Raw genomic sequence first — 15,493 nt, forward strand, 5'->3', positions numbered from 1 at the left:
ACCAGCAAACTCCATAAGGCGACGCATGGTGTCATTGATGACGTGCAACCAAAATTTGTTTTGTTTGTTTTAATTTCCCTTTATGTACCTAATTCCTAAATACTTTCATGTGTTTCTGTTCATTTAAACAGAAGTTGAATGACATAATATCATATAATATATAAATAGAACAATATGCAGTACAGTATTTAGGAACACTTTAAACACAAAAAGGTGGTAACACGACACTGTATACAGATTTGGTATGCCGCTTTTTATTTTGTCTCTGTCAACCGGTCATTTATATTTATCTCTGTCGCATGCTAAAATACGGGCCAGGAAGATAGGGTATCCAGGATCATATAATAATTTTCTTCTTTTGATGGTTTCAGGATACTATCAGCCTGCCGGACCGTTGATTACGGTGCCCCACGGGCACGCCCAGCCTCCAGGCCCACAACCTCCGCCCCTGACCAAGAGTGTGCCCCTGTCTGACACATCACCTTCCTCGGTGACGTCATCGGTGCACCAGGCCCCACCACCACCTGCTCCCAGTTCAAACAACGGCGATTCATCCGATAATGAGGTACCTACTATTTTTATTCTCCTAAACACACTTTTTATTCTCCTAAACACTCAGCCGTAAAGGTGTCTAAAGATTGAACGATTCGTTCATATGAACTAGTATTAAAAATGAATCTTGAGATTCGATTCACCGCTTAGAATAGGGTTCGTTCAGTTGAATCGTGGCCAGCATGGATCCATAAAATATGAACGAACGAATCGTAAAAAAGGTCGTAAGAATTGAATTGGATCATAATGCGACTCGTTCGTTTCTACAACTCCTTCGTTTCCACGACTCGTTCGTTGAAAGACTCGTATATAAGAATTGATTCACTGCTTACAATACGTTCAATTTCTTGCTTAATGTTCGTTCAATTGAATCGTAGCCAGCACGTATTCATAAAATTTGAACGAATCGTACGAGAGAGAGTCGTGAGAATTGAATCGGATCGCAATGCGACTCGTTCGTTTCTACGGTTCGTTCGTTCAAAGAGTTGTGAGAATTGATTCATTGCTTACAATACGGTTCGTTCAATTGAATCTTGGCCAGCATGGATCCATAAAATTTGAACGAATGAGGCGTGAGAATTAAATCGGATCACAATGCGACTCGTTCGTTTCTACGGTTCGTTTGTTCAAAGAGTCGTGGGAATTGATTCATTGCTTACAATATGGTTCGTTCATTTAAATCGTGGACCGCATGGATCCATAAAATAACAAACGAGTCGTAAAAAAGCTTCGTGAGAATTCAAAGAGTCGTGAGAATTGATTAATTGTTTACAATACGATTCGTTCAAGTGAATCGTGGCCAGCATGGATCCATAAAATTTGAACGAACGAGTCGTAAGTATTGCATCGGATCACAATGCGACTCGTTCGTTTCTACAACTCGTTGCTCGTTCATTAAAAGAGTTGTGAGAATTGATTCATTGCTTACAATACCGTTTGTTCAATTGAATCGTGTCCAGCATGGATCCATAAAAGTTGAACTATCGAGTTGAGGGCGACGTGACGGAATAACTAAGAGCTGGCCGATTTTCATTTTAAACGAATAACGTAAGACCACCGTACATAAAAGTTAAGTACGTATGTTAAGTTTTATGTACGGTGGTAAGACTTCGAAAAAGGCGAATTTTAAAGCTTGTCCCAACAAGTTATCGTCCTAAATCATCCGGTTCCGTCTCCGAATCGAGTAAATACCACCCGAGACAATAAAATTAAAGAGAAAAAGGGTCGTCCGGGGCCTTCTTTTCAAAGAATCAGCTGTTGGTCCTTCGAGCCGCGGAGCCGGCGCGTCTGCCCGACGTCCTCGAACAATCCAAAACGGTTCCAAACGTTTAAAAAGGCATTTCTACTGCATAGCTGTCGTATTTACGTCAGTTTTCGAGCCGGTACCGTCGAGAGCGGAACGTAGAGACGATAGAAATCGAAAAAAGGTTTTTATTATTGTCGGTAAAACTACGTCAGTTAAACGTGCTTTTTTCTCAGCGGTCGTTTGTTGTGTTGATGTATTCGATGCTCTCAAAGTGTACTTAGACTGATTGTTACTGTTAAATTTTATGCGATTCTATGAACAAATTTCAATTATTGTGGGTTGGTTCTCTGAAATGTTTTTCATTTCATTAAGGTGAAAAGGGACTATAAAAGTTATTAGGTATTATCGAAGATGGTGCGAGCCAGAGTAAGTCTTAATATATTATTAGCTATGGTTATTAGGCTTCTCGACGGTTATTAAACATTTATTAAAAAGCAAATATACGTAGCAGAGGCGTAGCGTGGCGTCAATACAAGGGAATGTAATAAGTAACTGCAATTAACATTTACTAACATATTTTTCTTTTTGAAGTGAAACTTCTTTACGCCAGTAAAAATTCAAGGCCGTGATTCAGTTTATTTCATGACTTTGGAAAACAATTTAGATATAAACCTAATTTTGACGCATTATTAAAACTACATAATTTTGTATATTGGTTGACATAATGTCACGGCCTTGAATGACGGTCGTGACGCACGAGCTAGCGAGAGGAAAAGTAGTTACAGCAGTGTTGCCACAACCACCCCATTCGGGATAGATCTACCTTTTATAAAACAATTTAACTCGGCTACCTTGTGATAATCTACCCCGATGAAAAATAAGTTTGTGGCGACACAGGGTAACGATATGTGCCATACGCGGCTAAGAAAATCACTATATCAAACTTGATACTGTATCAACCTTGATGTATATCCATATCCACTGGTTGTGTGCTAGGAAGTAAATTTCCATTCATATTTTTATTGACAGGTTTGTAGCTTCTGAATAACGGTCTAGGTTCAGCATCTAGCTCATTTGCCAGCTCAGAATTAAAATTTAGAGTCAGTTAATAAAATTACTGTAAATTACTATAAATAATGAACAATAAACAAAAATAGACCACAGATCACACAGAACAAATTGTTGGTTAATAGTAGTCAGAGATATAGATGGTAGTAATATTTTGGTTTAATGGCCACAGCTGCCAAGGCTATCCGGCCGAGTGATAGAATTATCTTTTTTTAATAAAAATTAAAAAAACATAAAATTATAAAGCTAGAATAGTATACGGTTTTATTATGTTAAAAATATATATCCTTCAATTTAATAGCTGTTAGTGTTGATAGTAAGAAGTTTCACTTCAAATATGCGCATGTCGTGCACACATTGTTTTTTAATAAAGTCTTTAATTTCGAAGTTACAAAAATAAAATAAACAAAAAATGTAACAGATTAAAAAAATAATCAAAACAATTTAAAAAAGAACTAAATTTAGGTGAAAAACAAGGCTGTTATCCGAACGTATCTGTTAGATAAATTAGTAGACAAGACCAACAAAAAAGTTTATTAAGGCCCTTATAACCACATAACCAGTGTTCACTTTTATAAATACTTTTTTTCTCTTTCCGACAGTACCGACTCTAGGCATTATATTGCCTATGGATATAAATACCCATTTAAGACGTCTCTTTTTTTCTAGGTGATAATAACTTCTGTTACCGCCGGCACCAAGGAGCCGCCGCCTTCAGCGAGCCACCAGCCGCCAGCGCCGGCGCCCTACCGATACCACCAGTACTCGCAGTACTCTCCTTATCCCTATCCTTCGCAGTACCACTACCCAACACCTCCACCTCCCACTCCGCCGTACGGCCACCATGAGATGTGTTATTCGGCAGCTCCACCTGCCGGATCCTACGTGCGTCATCCGAAGTACCCCCCTCCACCACCTAGCACAGCCTACCACAGGTACTCGTACTACCCTCCGCACGGGGGAGACATCTATTCTCCACCTGGCGGCCCGTCAGCACAACCTAGTCAACAGGTAAATCCCCGATGCTTTGCTTTTTATCAATATCATCATATATTTAAGTAAATAGGTCTATCCAACGAAAAAAATACGTAATGTCTTCTGTCGAAATATTTCTATATTTCTCTAGAAAGACTGTAGCTAGGAATAAAACTGTAGCTATAAGCGATACCAATTAAACTTTTAGTTACGTAATCGAGTGCGAGATTTTTAAATTCATTGTCGCCAACCATGAACATATTCGGCTCTAGGCTGACTAACTGTAATTTAAATTTCCAGCTGGTGATTGGGTGGTAACTCTGCTGTAAAAAATGTCAAGTTGCCACATTTATTTATTTGTTTCCCGACATTGTCATTCGTTCTGACACTTTAGTTTTGTATTATGAGTTATTGGTTTAAATGAATCACCTTGTGATACTTTAAGCTTAAACATTTTTACTACCAGACCTTGCAATTGAACATTGTTCTTTTTAGAACCTCTTTTAGTGCGAAGTGTACAAGATAGAAGCTTAATAGCCGTTGTAAAAAACTCATCGGAATCTTTATTAGAATATTTTGAACGGGAAAGCGGTGGTAGTAATGGCCTTTTATGTCCCTTAAGTGTTGTTAAGGAGGTGAGTTTTGTTGATGTAAATAATAATTGTTTTTATATTTATGTATAATTAATTTATTTTTATTTCTTAAAATATTTTGATTAAAAGAAAATATTATGTAAAAGTGGACAACGCTGTTCCCGTCAAGCTTAATCACGTGACTAAAAGTTTATTTGGTATGATCTACAGTATGTCCACGGATTGTCTTTTCAAGAGGAAAAACTTTTTTTATTATTGACATTTTGAGAAAAATGCATTTTTCTAGCAAAATGTTTATCCCGGTTATAATTTTCCAAATTTTCATACCGTTTCAAAGAAAAATAAGAAAAACATGAAAATGTGGTTGAAAGTCCCAAAAATAAAACGCTTTTGTATGGTAATATAACTTCGTTTTCATTCTTTGATAGATTCTTATTCATAGCATTTTAAGTAACGTAATATTTTTTATTTTAGAATGATAAAGAAGCACAAAATTTATTTAGTTTAATGCTACGGAAAGGGTGATGAGTTATCGGAAAATGTGATACTTTAACAACAGCAAAGAATATGACATTAATCAAAATTAATAACTGTTAATAATAACTATCTATCAAAGAATTAAATTGAATTGATATTACCATAAAAATGTGTCTTTTGATTTTTAGGACTTGAAAAATTCAATACTATTTTCATGTTTTTCTTACTTTTCTCTCAAACGGTATGGAAATTTCGAAAAGTATAAAGAGGATTTTAGTTGGCAAAAAAGCAAAAATTTTTATGAAGAATACATTTTTCTCAAAATGTCAATAAAGAAGTTTTTCCTCTTGTAGCTACAGTAATCCGGGAACATACTGTATAGGTACAAAGCAAAAATTTTTATATACAAAGGTATAAATAAACGTCAAAAACTAGCTTCGTTTTCAATGGATTCTTCCTTTGCGATATTATATTATTACTATTACCGTTCTCCATTTACTATTACTGTTCCAGATAAATGTTTATATTAATATCATTAATAGATATCCGACAATAAATTCCGTACAGAGATAATTTTAGTTGGATAGACAGCCCTATAACTTCTTATATTATAAAAAATATATTGATTTTGAAACACATTCTTTAAAAATCTTCTCGCAAAACGCAGACAATGCCAATTATCGCTCAATTCTTCTACAGTGTTTTAATATTTTAAAAATAAAAAAGTATATTTATTTTTTCCTGTATACTCATGATCAAGCAAGCAGTTTATTTTAAGAAAAAACAGAATTTTCACCAAAATCAAAAAACAATTGTAAAAGTTATAGGCTCTCAGCTTAATTGATGTTCCTAAATGTATTCATAACGTATTATTATTAGTTAGTATATTTAGGGACTTTGTCATATTTCCATTTCCATTTGTAAAGTAGTAGCATTATTAACCCTTGTAAAAAATGGTGTCGCTTTAATTCCGCAGGTAGTAACAGCATCACCGGTCTCCTCCAATGGATCTTATACCTCGGCGCCGTCAGCCGGTCCCCCTCCACCACCCACGAGAATGGACACGTACCCGCCGCCCCCAGCGCCACCTACCCTCGTGGAAACGTATCAACCACCTCCCCCTCACTACTACCCTCCCACCTACGGGCTTCCAACGTGCTATTCGCATTCACCAACACGACCCATCTCCTACATAAGTAAGATTTTCATTTATTTTCATTCTTTTAGTATCAACTAAATTTTGATGTTTCTATTTGTAGACGCTACATATCAACCTTGCCCCTGTCCACTGAATACCTGTCCAAAAAACGGACATACTGGGCCTCTTACTGGTGAGAGTAAGAGGTCTAACATCTCCAAAGACGCGATGCCTTTACCTCCAGTTGCCTTAGCTCTACCATTGGAACCAGCCAGCGCCACTGGACCGCCCAGCCCGGCCCGAGGGTCGGCGGGGATGCCTCCCGGCGGCATGCCTCCACCGCCGTCGCCCGCTGGGGCCAGTTACCACCCGCCACCCGTTGCCGCTCCGAAACAAGAGTCCCAGTCGCCTGAAGCGACAGAGTGCAAGGTGGAACAGAAGCGAAAGGCTCGGGTGGGAAAAGCGATGGTACGAAGCAACATGCAGAGTACCATGCTGCTGATGTGCAACCCGAAACAGGACTACGTAAAGAGGGAAATAGAAAGCCCGAAAGACAAAGAAGAACTGCATAAGAAAGAGGAGGAGAATGTAAAGGAAAACGATAAAGGAGTTGCACAAATACCAGAAGCTTGTCAGACCACAACGTGTACCAACGAGGAATGTCAGGACTTGGTGCAGGAAGTTAAGTTGAGTCAAACTCCTGAAGTGACGGAAACAGTTATCGGACCTACAGAAATTCCCTCTGCGAAATCGGATTTTATAGAAGAATCACCTACAGTAACTCCTTTAACTGAAACTCCAACACTTGAAGAACCTCTACCTCCATGTATAGCCACAGTTGCCGAAAACGTAAAAGTGAAAAACATGAAGCGAAAGCAATCCATGACAAAGGATCAAGTACCTGAAGTGATTCTAGAAAAGAAGAAAAAGATGAGTTCGTACAAGGACTACATTAAGAAACACACCAACTGCTTTAAAATCAGTAACGGCAAGAGAAAGCTAGTCAGCAAGGAAGCCAACAAAGTTAGAATTCCGAAAACTAAACAAAAAACGTCGATGAAGAAAAAACTGAATGCCTCCAAAGAACAAACTAATAACCGGAGGATAAAAGTGAACAGCAAAATGCCTTTAACAGAAAACAACGGGTTAACTCAAAAAACTAACAAAAAGGAGAGTAGTAAAAAGAAGGGTTTGAAGAACATACCGATTATCAAAACAGCCGTTAAAGTTTTGGATAATCTCATAGCGAAGAATAATATCGACAAAACCATAGAAGAAGTGGTCAGTGAATACAGCAAGGCGGAGGTGGAAGTAAAGGAGAAAGATGTTAAAAAGGCTGTTAGCAAAATAAAGCAAGCCAAATCGGAATGTAAGAAAATTGGGACGATAAGACGAAAAACGGCGACAAAGGGTAAAGATGATGTACCAGAAACAGTAAGGGGTAGAAAGTCCTTGAATTTGCCAAAATGGTCGAACGGGTGGACTTGGGAGGGAAAACCATACGACGGCAGAGTGTTCACTAATGTAAGCAACAAAATTTCGAAAATATATTCCGAAAATTTATTTGTTCTCTTTATATTACAGAGCGACGAAACTACCGTTGTTAGGAAATGTTACCCCGCAATGAAACATGAGGATGAAGGTGACCTCATTATGCCTGGAGACTGCGTTTTGTTAAAAGCCGGACCAAGAAAAAACGATCTTCCTTATGTTGCCAAAATCGCAGCGCTGTGGGAGAATCCGGATGATGGTAAGTTGATTCAATAACAAAATATCATATACATAATTACTTTAAGAATCAAAAGAAAGCAACTTATTTCATGTTACAGGCGAAATGATGATGTCGTTACTCTGGTACTATAGGCCCGAACACACTGAACAGGGAAGATTGCCAGTGGATCAACCTGACGAAGTGTTCGCATCTAGGCATAAAGATTCAAATTCTGTGGCGTGTATTGATGACAAATGCTACGTTTTGACATTTAATGAGTATTGCAGGTGGGTGGTTATCCTTAAGGACAATCTGTGTATAGTTTTTTTCTCAACGGGGAACTTACCTAAAAAAAATTATTAATTTTCATAGACAATGGAAAATTTTCATACTTTGAATATTTTGATAGTTTCGAAAAAAATGCTCAACCGTGGTGTATGGCGTCACGCCACGCTCAGTATATCTAAATATAAAAAACAAAAACTCTTGTAACTTTCGAAATAATTGAACTAGGAAAAAATTAAAAAACACGCGTCCATTTTTTCACTTCACCACAATTTCTAATAAAGAAAACTTATATGCTTGCTTCATCTACGTTACCATAGATGGAGCTGAAGGCTTGGTAGGGTTTATATCTTTGAATAAGAAGACTAAGGAAGGAGCATATCAAAAATATTAGGTCCACCCCGATAGGCCTCAAATATGGCCGACTTAAATTCCGGTTTATCAGTGCAGTTCTAATTTTATTTAAAAAATGTAAAACTATGATGTGGGGTAGACTCAACAATTTTTTTATTATTTTACGTTGTGAGTAAATGTTGGTAGTTATTAAAATTGTTATAAAAATATAAAATTCTAATAAAAATAGATTATAATATCTAATCTATATTAATAGTTATAATAATTATTTATAACCATAAACATCCGATACGCTACTGAAGCAGGTAAGTCAAATTGACGTATCTAAATTCTTTGACAAGTAGTAAATAAAAGCAAAAATGCAAGAAAAAATATATAATTAGTTAATTTAAATGAATTTCATAAATGATCGGTTTACTACACGTATGTATATTATATAGTCACTTACTAGCGAAAAGTTGTTCCATTATTTTACTCGATTTTTGCCGAGATCTACCGCACGCTACACAACCAACTATTGTAGAGTATTTTTCGATAAATCGCGATAGTGTCACTGTTAATTTAAGTTCTGCCACAATTTCCATCTAGATTTACTACCTTTATACAACTATCAGTAGTAGAATAAATAATAAATAACATAAAATAAGCTCTGTAAAGACTGACAAATCCACAAAATTTCAAATCAAATTCAAATGTGTCAAATGAATCGTTAAACAGAACTGTCAAGGATCCCCACCCTAGAGTCCTTTTTCCGCCCACCATGCATGAATACATGGATAGCATTATGCTCCATCCTTAGTCTTCTTATTCAAAGGTTCATATAAATAAACAAAATACGAGAAAAAAATCAAAAAAAAAGTTTTGCTTCTTGTATTTTGTTTAAAGAAAACTTAATTTATTTTTTTAAGGTAAGTTCTCTCTCCTCATTGTGTTGCTTCAAAATTGTTAAATCTTTCATAATACGATTTTTACTATTTATATTCGTATTCACTTCATAATATTATTGTGCATTTACTAAAAGTTTATTATACTGTGTTTTTGTATAATTTTATTCAAGGTGGTCTAGCATTCCGAAATAGCACTATAGGTTTCTGGTTTCAAATTTTCCCTCCAATTTATTTTGTAAACTATATGCATGGTTAAAAAAATAGCACTTAAAAATTTTTGCTTGTTCTAAAATGGTTAATTCCGTTTATAATTATAGTATTTTACATTATTTAATAGTAAATGGACTAATCTAAGAAATATGAACTATGACATTAAAAAAAATTATGTGTAAAAAAACTGTGTGCGCATATTTGAAGTGAACTCTTAAGAATGAAATGGTTCCATCGTGTCTCAAACATATCGGTCCTTGAAAAAGCTAACTGCTAGAGTATTGAAGTCATGATTACAAAGTCCTGCTTAATCTTAAGCAGGACTTTGTAATCATGACTTCAATACTCTATGGGCTGGTCACGTATGCAGAATGCAAGAAAATCGCATACCAAAATCTCTGCTTTACGGTGAGCTTGTAGACGGTAAGAGGAGGCCGGGTGGACAACTCAAAAGGTACAAAGATATTTTCCACGGAAACTTAAAGGGGATTAACCGGCAGAATGAGTGGGAAGAAACAGCTCATAATAGAACGGAACGGAGAAGAATTGTACTCAGTTAACAGCAACAACCAAAAAGTAAAGAGGCAACAAAAATGAGATTTTTGAATGTCCGGAGTGCGGTAGACAGATAGCATCACGTATCTGGCTTTTCAGTCACAGAAAAGCTCATGAAAGAAAACGCCTTGCGTGACCATCTTCTGATGCGTGTCAAATACTCGTCAGCGAGTAATGGCGGATGATGGATAATGTATTTGAAGTGAAAGTTCTTACTAACAGCTATTAAATTGAAGGATTTGACGGACATGTTTGAAATGTTAAAAAAGTAATAAATTAAAAATTACTAAATAATTTGATTCACTTTCACAAAATTTGTATTAAAATGACCGTCTGAGGACTCCATTCGGGTACCTCTATCCACGTGCCGAGTTTGGTTCCAATCGACCCATAATTGAGAAAAATCCTGATGATTTAGTCCATTTAGAGGCATCGGTTCGAAACATCGAGGTCATCCTGTGACTCCCCCCAATTATGGCGAAATCGACCCACATTTTTCTTCAATATCAAATCCTTAGTCCCACCCTGATGAAGATGTAAACCCACCAAATTTGGTCGGGATCGGACATCAATTTTTGACGTTTCTTACGTCAAAACTAACTGTCACAGTAACACGTGTCCTACACGGTCAAGTTGGCGTTGGCCAAATCTATCGACATACTAAATTTCATTTAGATCAGACCATTTTTTCTAAGTTTTGACTGTCCGAGCGCGCGTAAAGAAGTTTTACTTCAAAAAATTGGAATGAAAATCTTTAACCAGAAACATTTTTTTTCTAGTTATATAAAGCTATATGTTAATATTATCTAATTTCTTATTCTCTCCTAGGTACAAGAAACACTTTAAGAGGTTAGAAGAAGGGTTGGAAGATGAATCTCGATGCATCCCCCTCCCCGAAGCTTATCCTAGGATCAACAAACAACCCCCCAGTAGCAACATTTCCCCCGAAATGGTGTTTTTCTGTCGCAAGGTCTATGACTTCCGACAAAAGCGGATCATGAAAAACCCTGCATAAACTTTGTAACAACTTATGCATAGGACTCGTTATTTTTTACATTTATACATCCTACTTTTTACACAACTTGTTGCATTATTTTAATCTCATCAACGCCACCTATCGACGTGGCTTGTTCGCTTTTATAGAACCCTGTTTTTTTTCTCTCCCAGACTCAATCCGAAATAACTCATCAAGCAATAGACTTTTTCATACTTAACAAGATTTAAGATTAAAAAGAAGCAGAAAAATAGGGACCTTACAATTTGTATAGAAGATATATTTAACATATGTATAGAAATATTAGAGTTGATTATATATTTAAATATTTAAAAACAAAAAAGTATATTTATAATAGCGGTTAGATGCTGGTATAAATGGTGTGTGCTTTTAGAGTTGTAGTCGTGTTCTCCGTAAGTGTCATCTTAAATAAAATAAAAAACTTTTTAATAAATAACTTATTACGATATAATAATAGAGTCAATTTGGCGGCAGATATATCATTTAAGCGGCATTTAAATAAACTTTTATACACAATGACTAATCAAAAATAAGGAAAAAAAAAAGATAAAACTAATTGGTGAATCAGTATTAGTGGAAATATTGCACAATTTTTATGTCCAGGAGAGGGCATTGAGTAAAAATAAATTAATCACCTTGTATATTAAAAGGATTTAAAATTGGTTTGTTGTATGGTGCCAAAAAGATCTGAACAAATGAGAAAAAGTTTTATTATTCCTTTATTTGACTATACAGGGTCAGTCTTAAATAAGTGGACTGGTAAATCTCTATGAAAGAAACATATTTTCTCTTCATCGTTTTTCAAATAAGTCCAAAATAACAGAGTTATTCAAGTTGATATATTTAAAAAAAAATTGAGAGCCACCGTCTTCTGTATTTGCATGCCTTTTAGTGTTGTAATACCATAGAGTAAAAACGTAACGTGATAGCTCTAAAAAGTTTTCTAAAATATACACGAAAATTTATAAGAAACTACGATTTTCAACATCTTTGTTTTTTTTGGGGAAAAAACCATAGACGTGTTCCTAGGGTCGAAATATCCTCCCCTTATATCCCTTAAGATAAGTTGTTTGAAAACCTAACCCCACTTCTTGCAACATTAAAGATGATCTTTACCCCCGTGACAGTTGTCACATGACATATATTAAAAATTACTTTTTTATGTTGAAGTAATTCCACATAAACTTTTAGTAAATAAATCGTTTACTACTTTCCCATTTGTTGGAAACTTTTTGGCACATCCTGTATATACCTCCCTAAAGTTTATATGTTTGTAATGTTTGTGTCTTTGCTATGAATTTGTTTGTTAGAATTGTTTTTAACTATATTTTTTGCACAACTATAGCACAGAATAACTTATTCTCTGACTATAGTATTTTTGATTTTTAAAACATTTTTTAACTGTTTATACACAATATACAATTTTTGTTATTTGAGTCTTCTAGTCGACATTTTATAGTTTATTTTTATGTACAAAACGAGTGTTCTTAGACCAATTTTTAAAATCACAATAATATACAGGGTGAACAATTCAAGATAAAACTTTTACTGGATTTTGAATAGAAAATTTTATCATCACATAAAAAAATAATTCATTTGAATTTTGAGAGTGTATATGTTATTATAGTTATGTATCGAAATTTTAAGACCCTATTTATTTTACTTTATTAGATATATTTTTAAATTTGGACCAGCGATAAAATTAAAGATCACATTAAAAAATCCAGCGCCCTACTGACATTACACAAGTAACAATTTCAAAGTAGTGTTATGATTTATTAGTTAAAATTTAAAAAACAAATATTTTGTGTCAAATATAGTATTTTTTTGTAAGTATTTTGCTACGTAAATTTTACCAAGAAGCATTATTTTGAAGGTGCATTTAACAAGAAAGTATATCCTAAAATCAAAATTATCGATTCATTGGTCACAACTTATGTTTTACAGGGTGTCTATTAAATAGGAAAATAATGTCAATTTTTCGAAAAAACTGAAGTATAAAATAGTTGGTCGAGTTTGATTTTTACTTCAATGTTGTTACAAAATATGCGGGACAACATAATCTATGAGTGGTTTTTAAAATATGACAATTTTATATTGAATGTTCTACAGTGATTTAAAAGCTCTCTGGAAATTGAAAAATCACAAAACAATCTCAAAAGTATACTTAAATCATCCTGTATATATTTATTAATATATGGATAAAATGACAAGTATTACTGCCCGCATATTTTAACAAAAAAAAAACAGTGAAAGTGATAACGAACTTCACTGAAACACACACTAAAAGTAAATATTAACCAATTTAATAAACTTGTAACCGAAAAAAAATATTGTGTTTTAACAGGCACCCTGTAAAGGACATCCTGTAATTGGTAGATTGTTTATTATTAATCATATTGTTTTTGTTTTGCCTTTTTTTAGTTTGTAAGTATTAAGCGAAAAATAAATAATTATTCAATCGATAGAGTAATATATTCCCTATGGCTCATAGCGAGCTATAAATGTTAATTTTAAATTGTAGCCAAAGTTATTTTTATTAATTTATTATGTTTAAATCTAATTTTAGTATGCAATCTTGGTTATTTTTGTAAGTTATTCTGCTCTGTTTACAAAATAAATATAAAACAAACCAAAAAATTCGTTTTATTTAAATGATCATCCTCAGGAGAAATATTTACAACCCTTTTTCATGTCTTTTTATTGTCAGAACTTACCAATTGGTTGTAAATATGTCTACTTTTCGCAAACCTTTAAATATTAAAAACAGAAACAACATCCATAGAGAGAGAGGCAGTTTATATTTTATTTACTACTGTCGGTATTGAGGTTATGGCACAATCACCTTGAGTTCCCACATCTAAAGATGCATACCACGCATCAATGACATGAGTGCACTGGGACCGCCCCTTGCTTATGATTGAATATTCCACTGATCCGTGAGCGTAATCTCGGGGCCCGTATTCTGTAACTTTGAAAACGCTAAGCGCTTTTAGACGCTGAGCGTATATGACGTTAATTTTCGCTGATCGCGCACTTGATTAACGACTTCGGTATTCTCGTCTGACGCGCTTAGCGTCTTTACTGATTGCGCTGAGCGCTTTGAAAACGGTTGCCTTAAAGGATCGTTTTGCTTATCGAACTGTCAGTAAAAATCGACAAAAATTATGATTTTGTGCGTGATCTTGCTCTTTAGTGAAAATTCCTACTTCTATAAATTCCTCAAAAAGTAATTGATAATTTACGACTTGGGAGCTATAAATATTGTTCAAAACATCGAAAATGCTGAGAAGCGTCTTCAACACTTCCCTCGTATAATAAGAATAATGTCATATCCATAGAAAAATAGCTTGACATAACAATAGGTTATGAAATTCACGTAACATTGACATTTTTTATTGTTACATCCATCAGTTATCAACTTTTGACTATTACCTACATTAGAAATTGTGATGTTGCCAATATGTGCTCAACGCGTATCCAGACCACGCTTCGCATGGCAACGAGAATACCAAAATCGACTGCCTTGCGTTGCGCTGATCGAATACTTGCGCTCACCGCTTTGAAAACGTAACGTTTTTATGTCAAAGTTACAGAATACGGGCCCGGTAATTATATTCTAACGTTGATATACAGGGTGTCATTGAAATGGTGTAAAAAAATCAGGGGATAATAGTACTCCTAAAAATGGTAAAAAATGTTCCTATAAGTATAGGGCGGAAAATGCATATTAAGGGAGTTAGGGGCACTGAAAGGGTGAATTTAAAAAACGGTTGTTTTGAAATTGCAGGCTTAAAAAACGAGATAAAATTTCGAAGAAAAATTCTCTGCCATAAATTTTGACCCTAAATCAAATGGTGATACTGAAAAATTATTTGGAAAAGCGAAAAGGGTAGTTTTTGCAATGGTAGGGGGTTATTTCGTGAATAACTTTTTTGAGGTTATTTTTTTTGCAACGTGGGTTCATTTCTTGAAAACTACATACTTTTTCCTACAAAAAGGTACTCTTGTTGTACATCGCCCAGAGCGATGGTTTTCGAGAAAATTGAAGGCAGAGTTTGCTCTGATGGGTTGCTAACTGGTTAATCAACATAAACTTATGAAAGTTATGGCGGTTCAAAAGTAACCAAGTAGTTATTAAATAATTAATTGGAAAATCAAAATTTCATGATTTTTAAAACATCTTATTGCTTTAAAAACGAAATAAACCAATTACCAAAATTCCTTATTAAAATAATGCCTTCCTTAATTCATTCATAGTAAATATTTAAAGTGACCACCATTCATTTCAATGCAGACATCTGCTCCAAGATCTGCGTACCTTGTGGAATATCCTTGGTGTTGACCAAATTTGATTGGAACAGTCAATAATGCGTTGCGGTAGTTGCTCTTCAATATTAATCGGCACTGAGTAAACCAAGCCTTTC

General features: G+C 34.8%; 1 protein-coding gene across 2 annotated transcripts in view; it reads left to right on the plus strand.

Moving 5' to 3' along the window:
* Positions 1 to 13,706, plus strand: part of LOC115874644 (titin-like) — a 232,170-nt gene extending 218,464 nt beyond the window's left edge. For both annotated transcript variants that reach the window (XM_030889851.1, XM_030889853.1), the window contains 7 exons: positions 372 to 565; positions 3,536 to 3,877; positions 5,888 to 6,107; positions 6,171 to 7,573; positions 7,634 to 7,799; positions 7,879 to 8,047; positions 10,880 to 13,706. In XM_030889851.1, the coding sequence (XP_030745711.1) occupies positions 372 to 565; positions 3,536 to 3,877; positions 5,888 to 6,107; positions 6,171 to 7,573; positions 7,634 to 7,799; positions 7,879 to 8,047; positions 10,880 to 11,066 (2,681 nt within the window). In that variant the 3' untranslated portion in view covers positions 11,067 to 13,706. The remainder of the gene's footprint in view (positions 1 to 371; positions 566 to 3,535; positions 3,878 to 5,887; positions 6,108 to 6,170; positions 7,574 to 7,633; positions 7,800 to 7,878; positions 8,048 to 10,879) is intronic.
* The last annotated feature ends 1,787 nt before the right edge of the window (positions 13,707 to 15,493 follow it).

This window comes from Sitophilus oryzae, unplaced genomic scaffold (assembly GCF_002938485.1).
Source record: "Sitophilus oryzae breed Bouriz unplaced genomic scaffold, Soryzae_2.0 scaffold_1297_pilon_pilon, whole genome shotgun sequence".
Taxonomy (NCBI): domain Eukaryota; kingdom Metazoa; phylum Arthropoda; class Insecta; order Coleoptera; family Curculionidae; genus Sitophilus; species Sitophilus oryzae.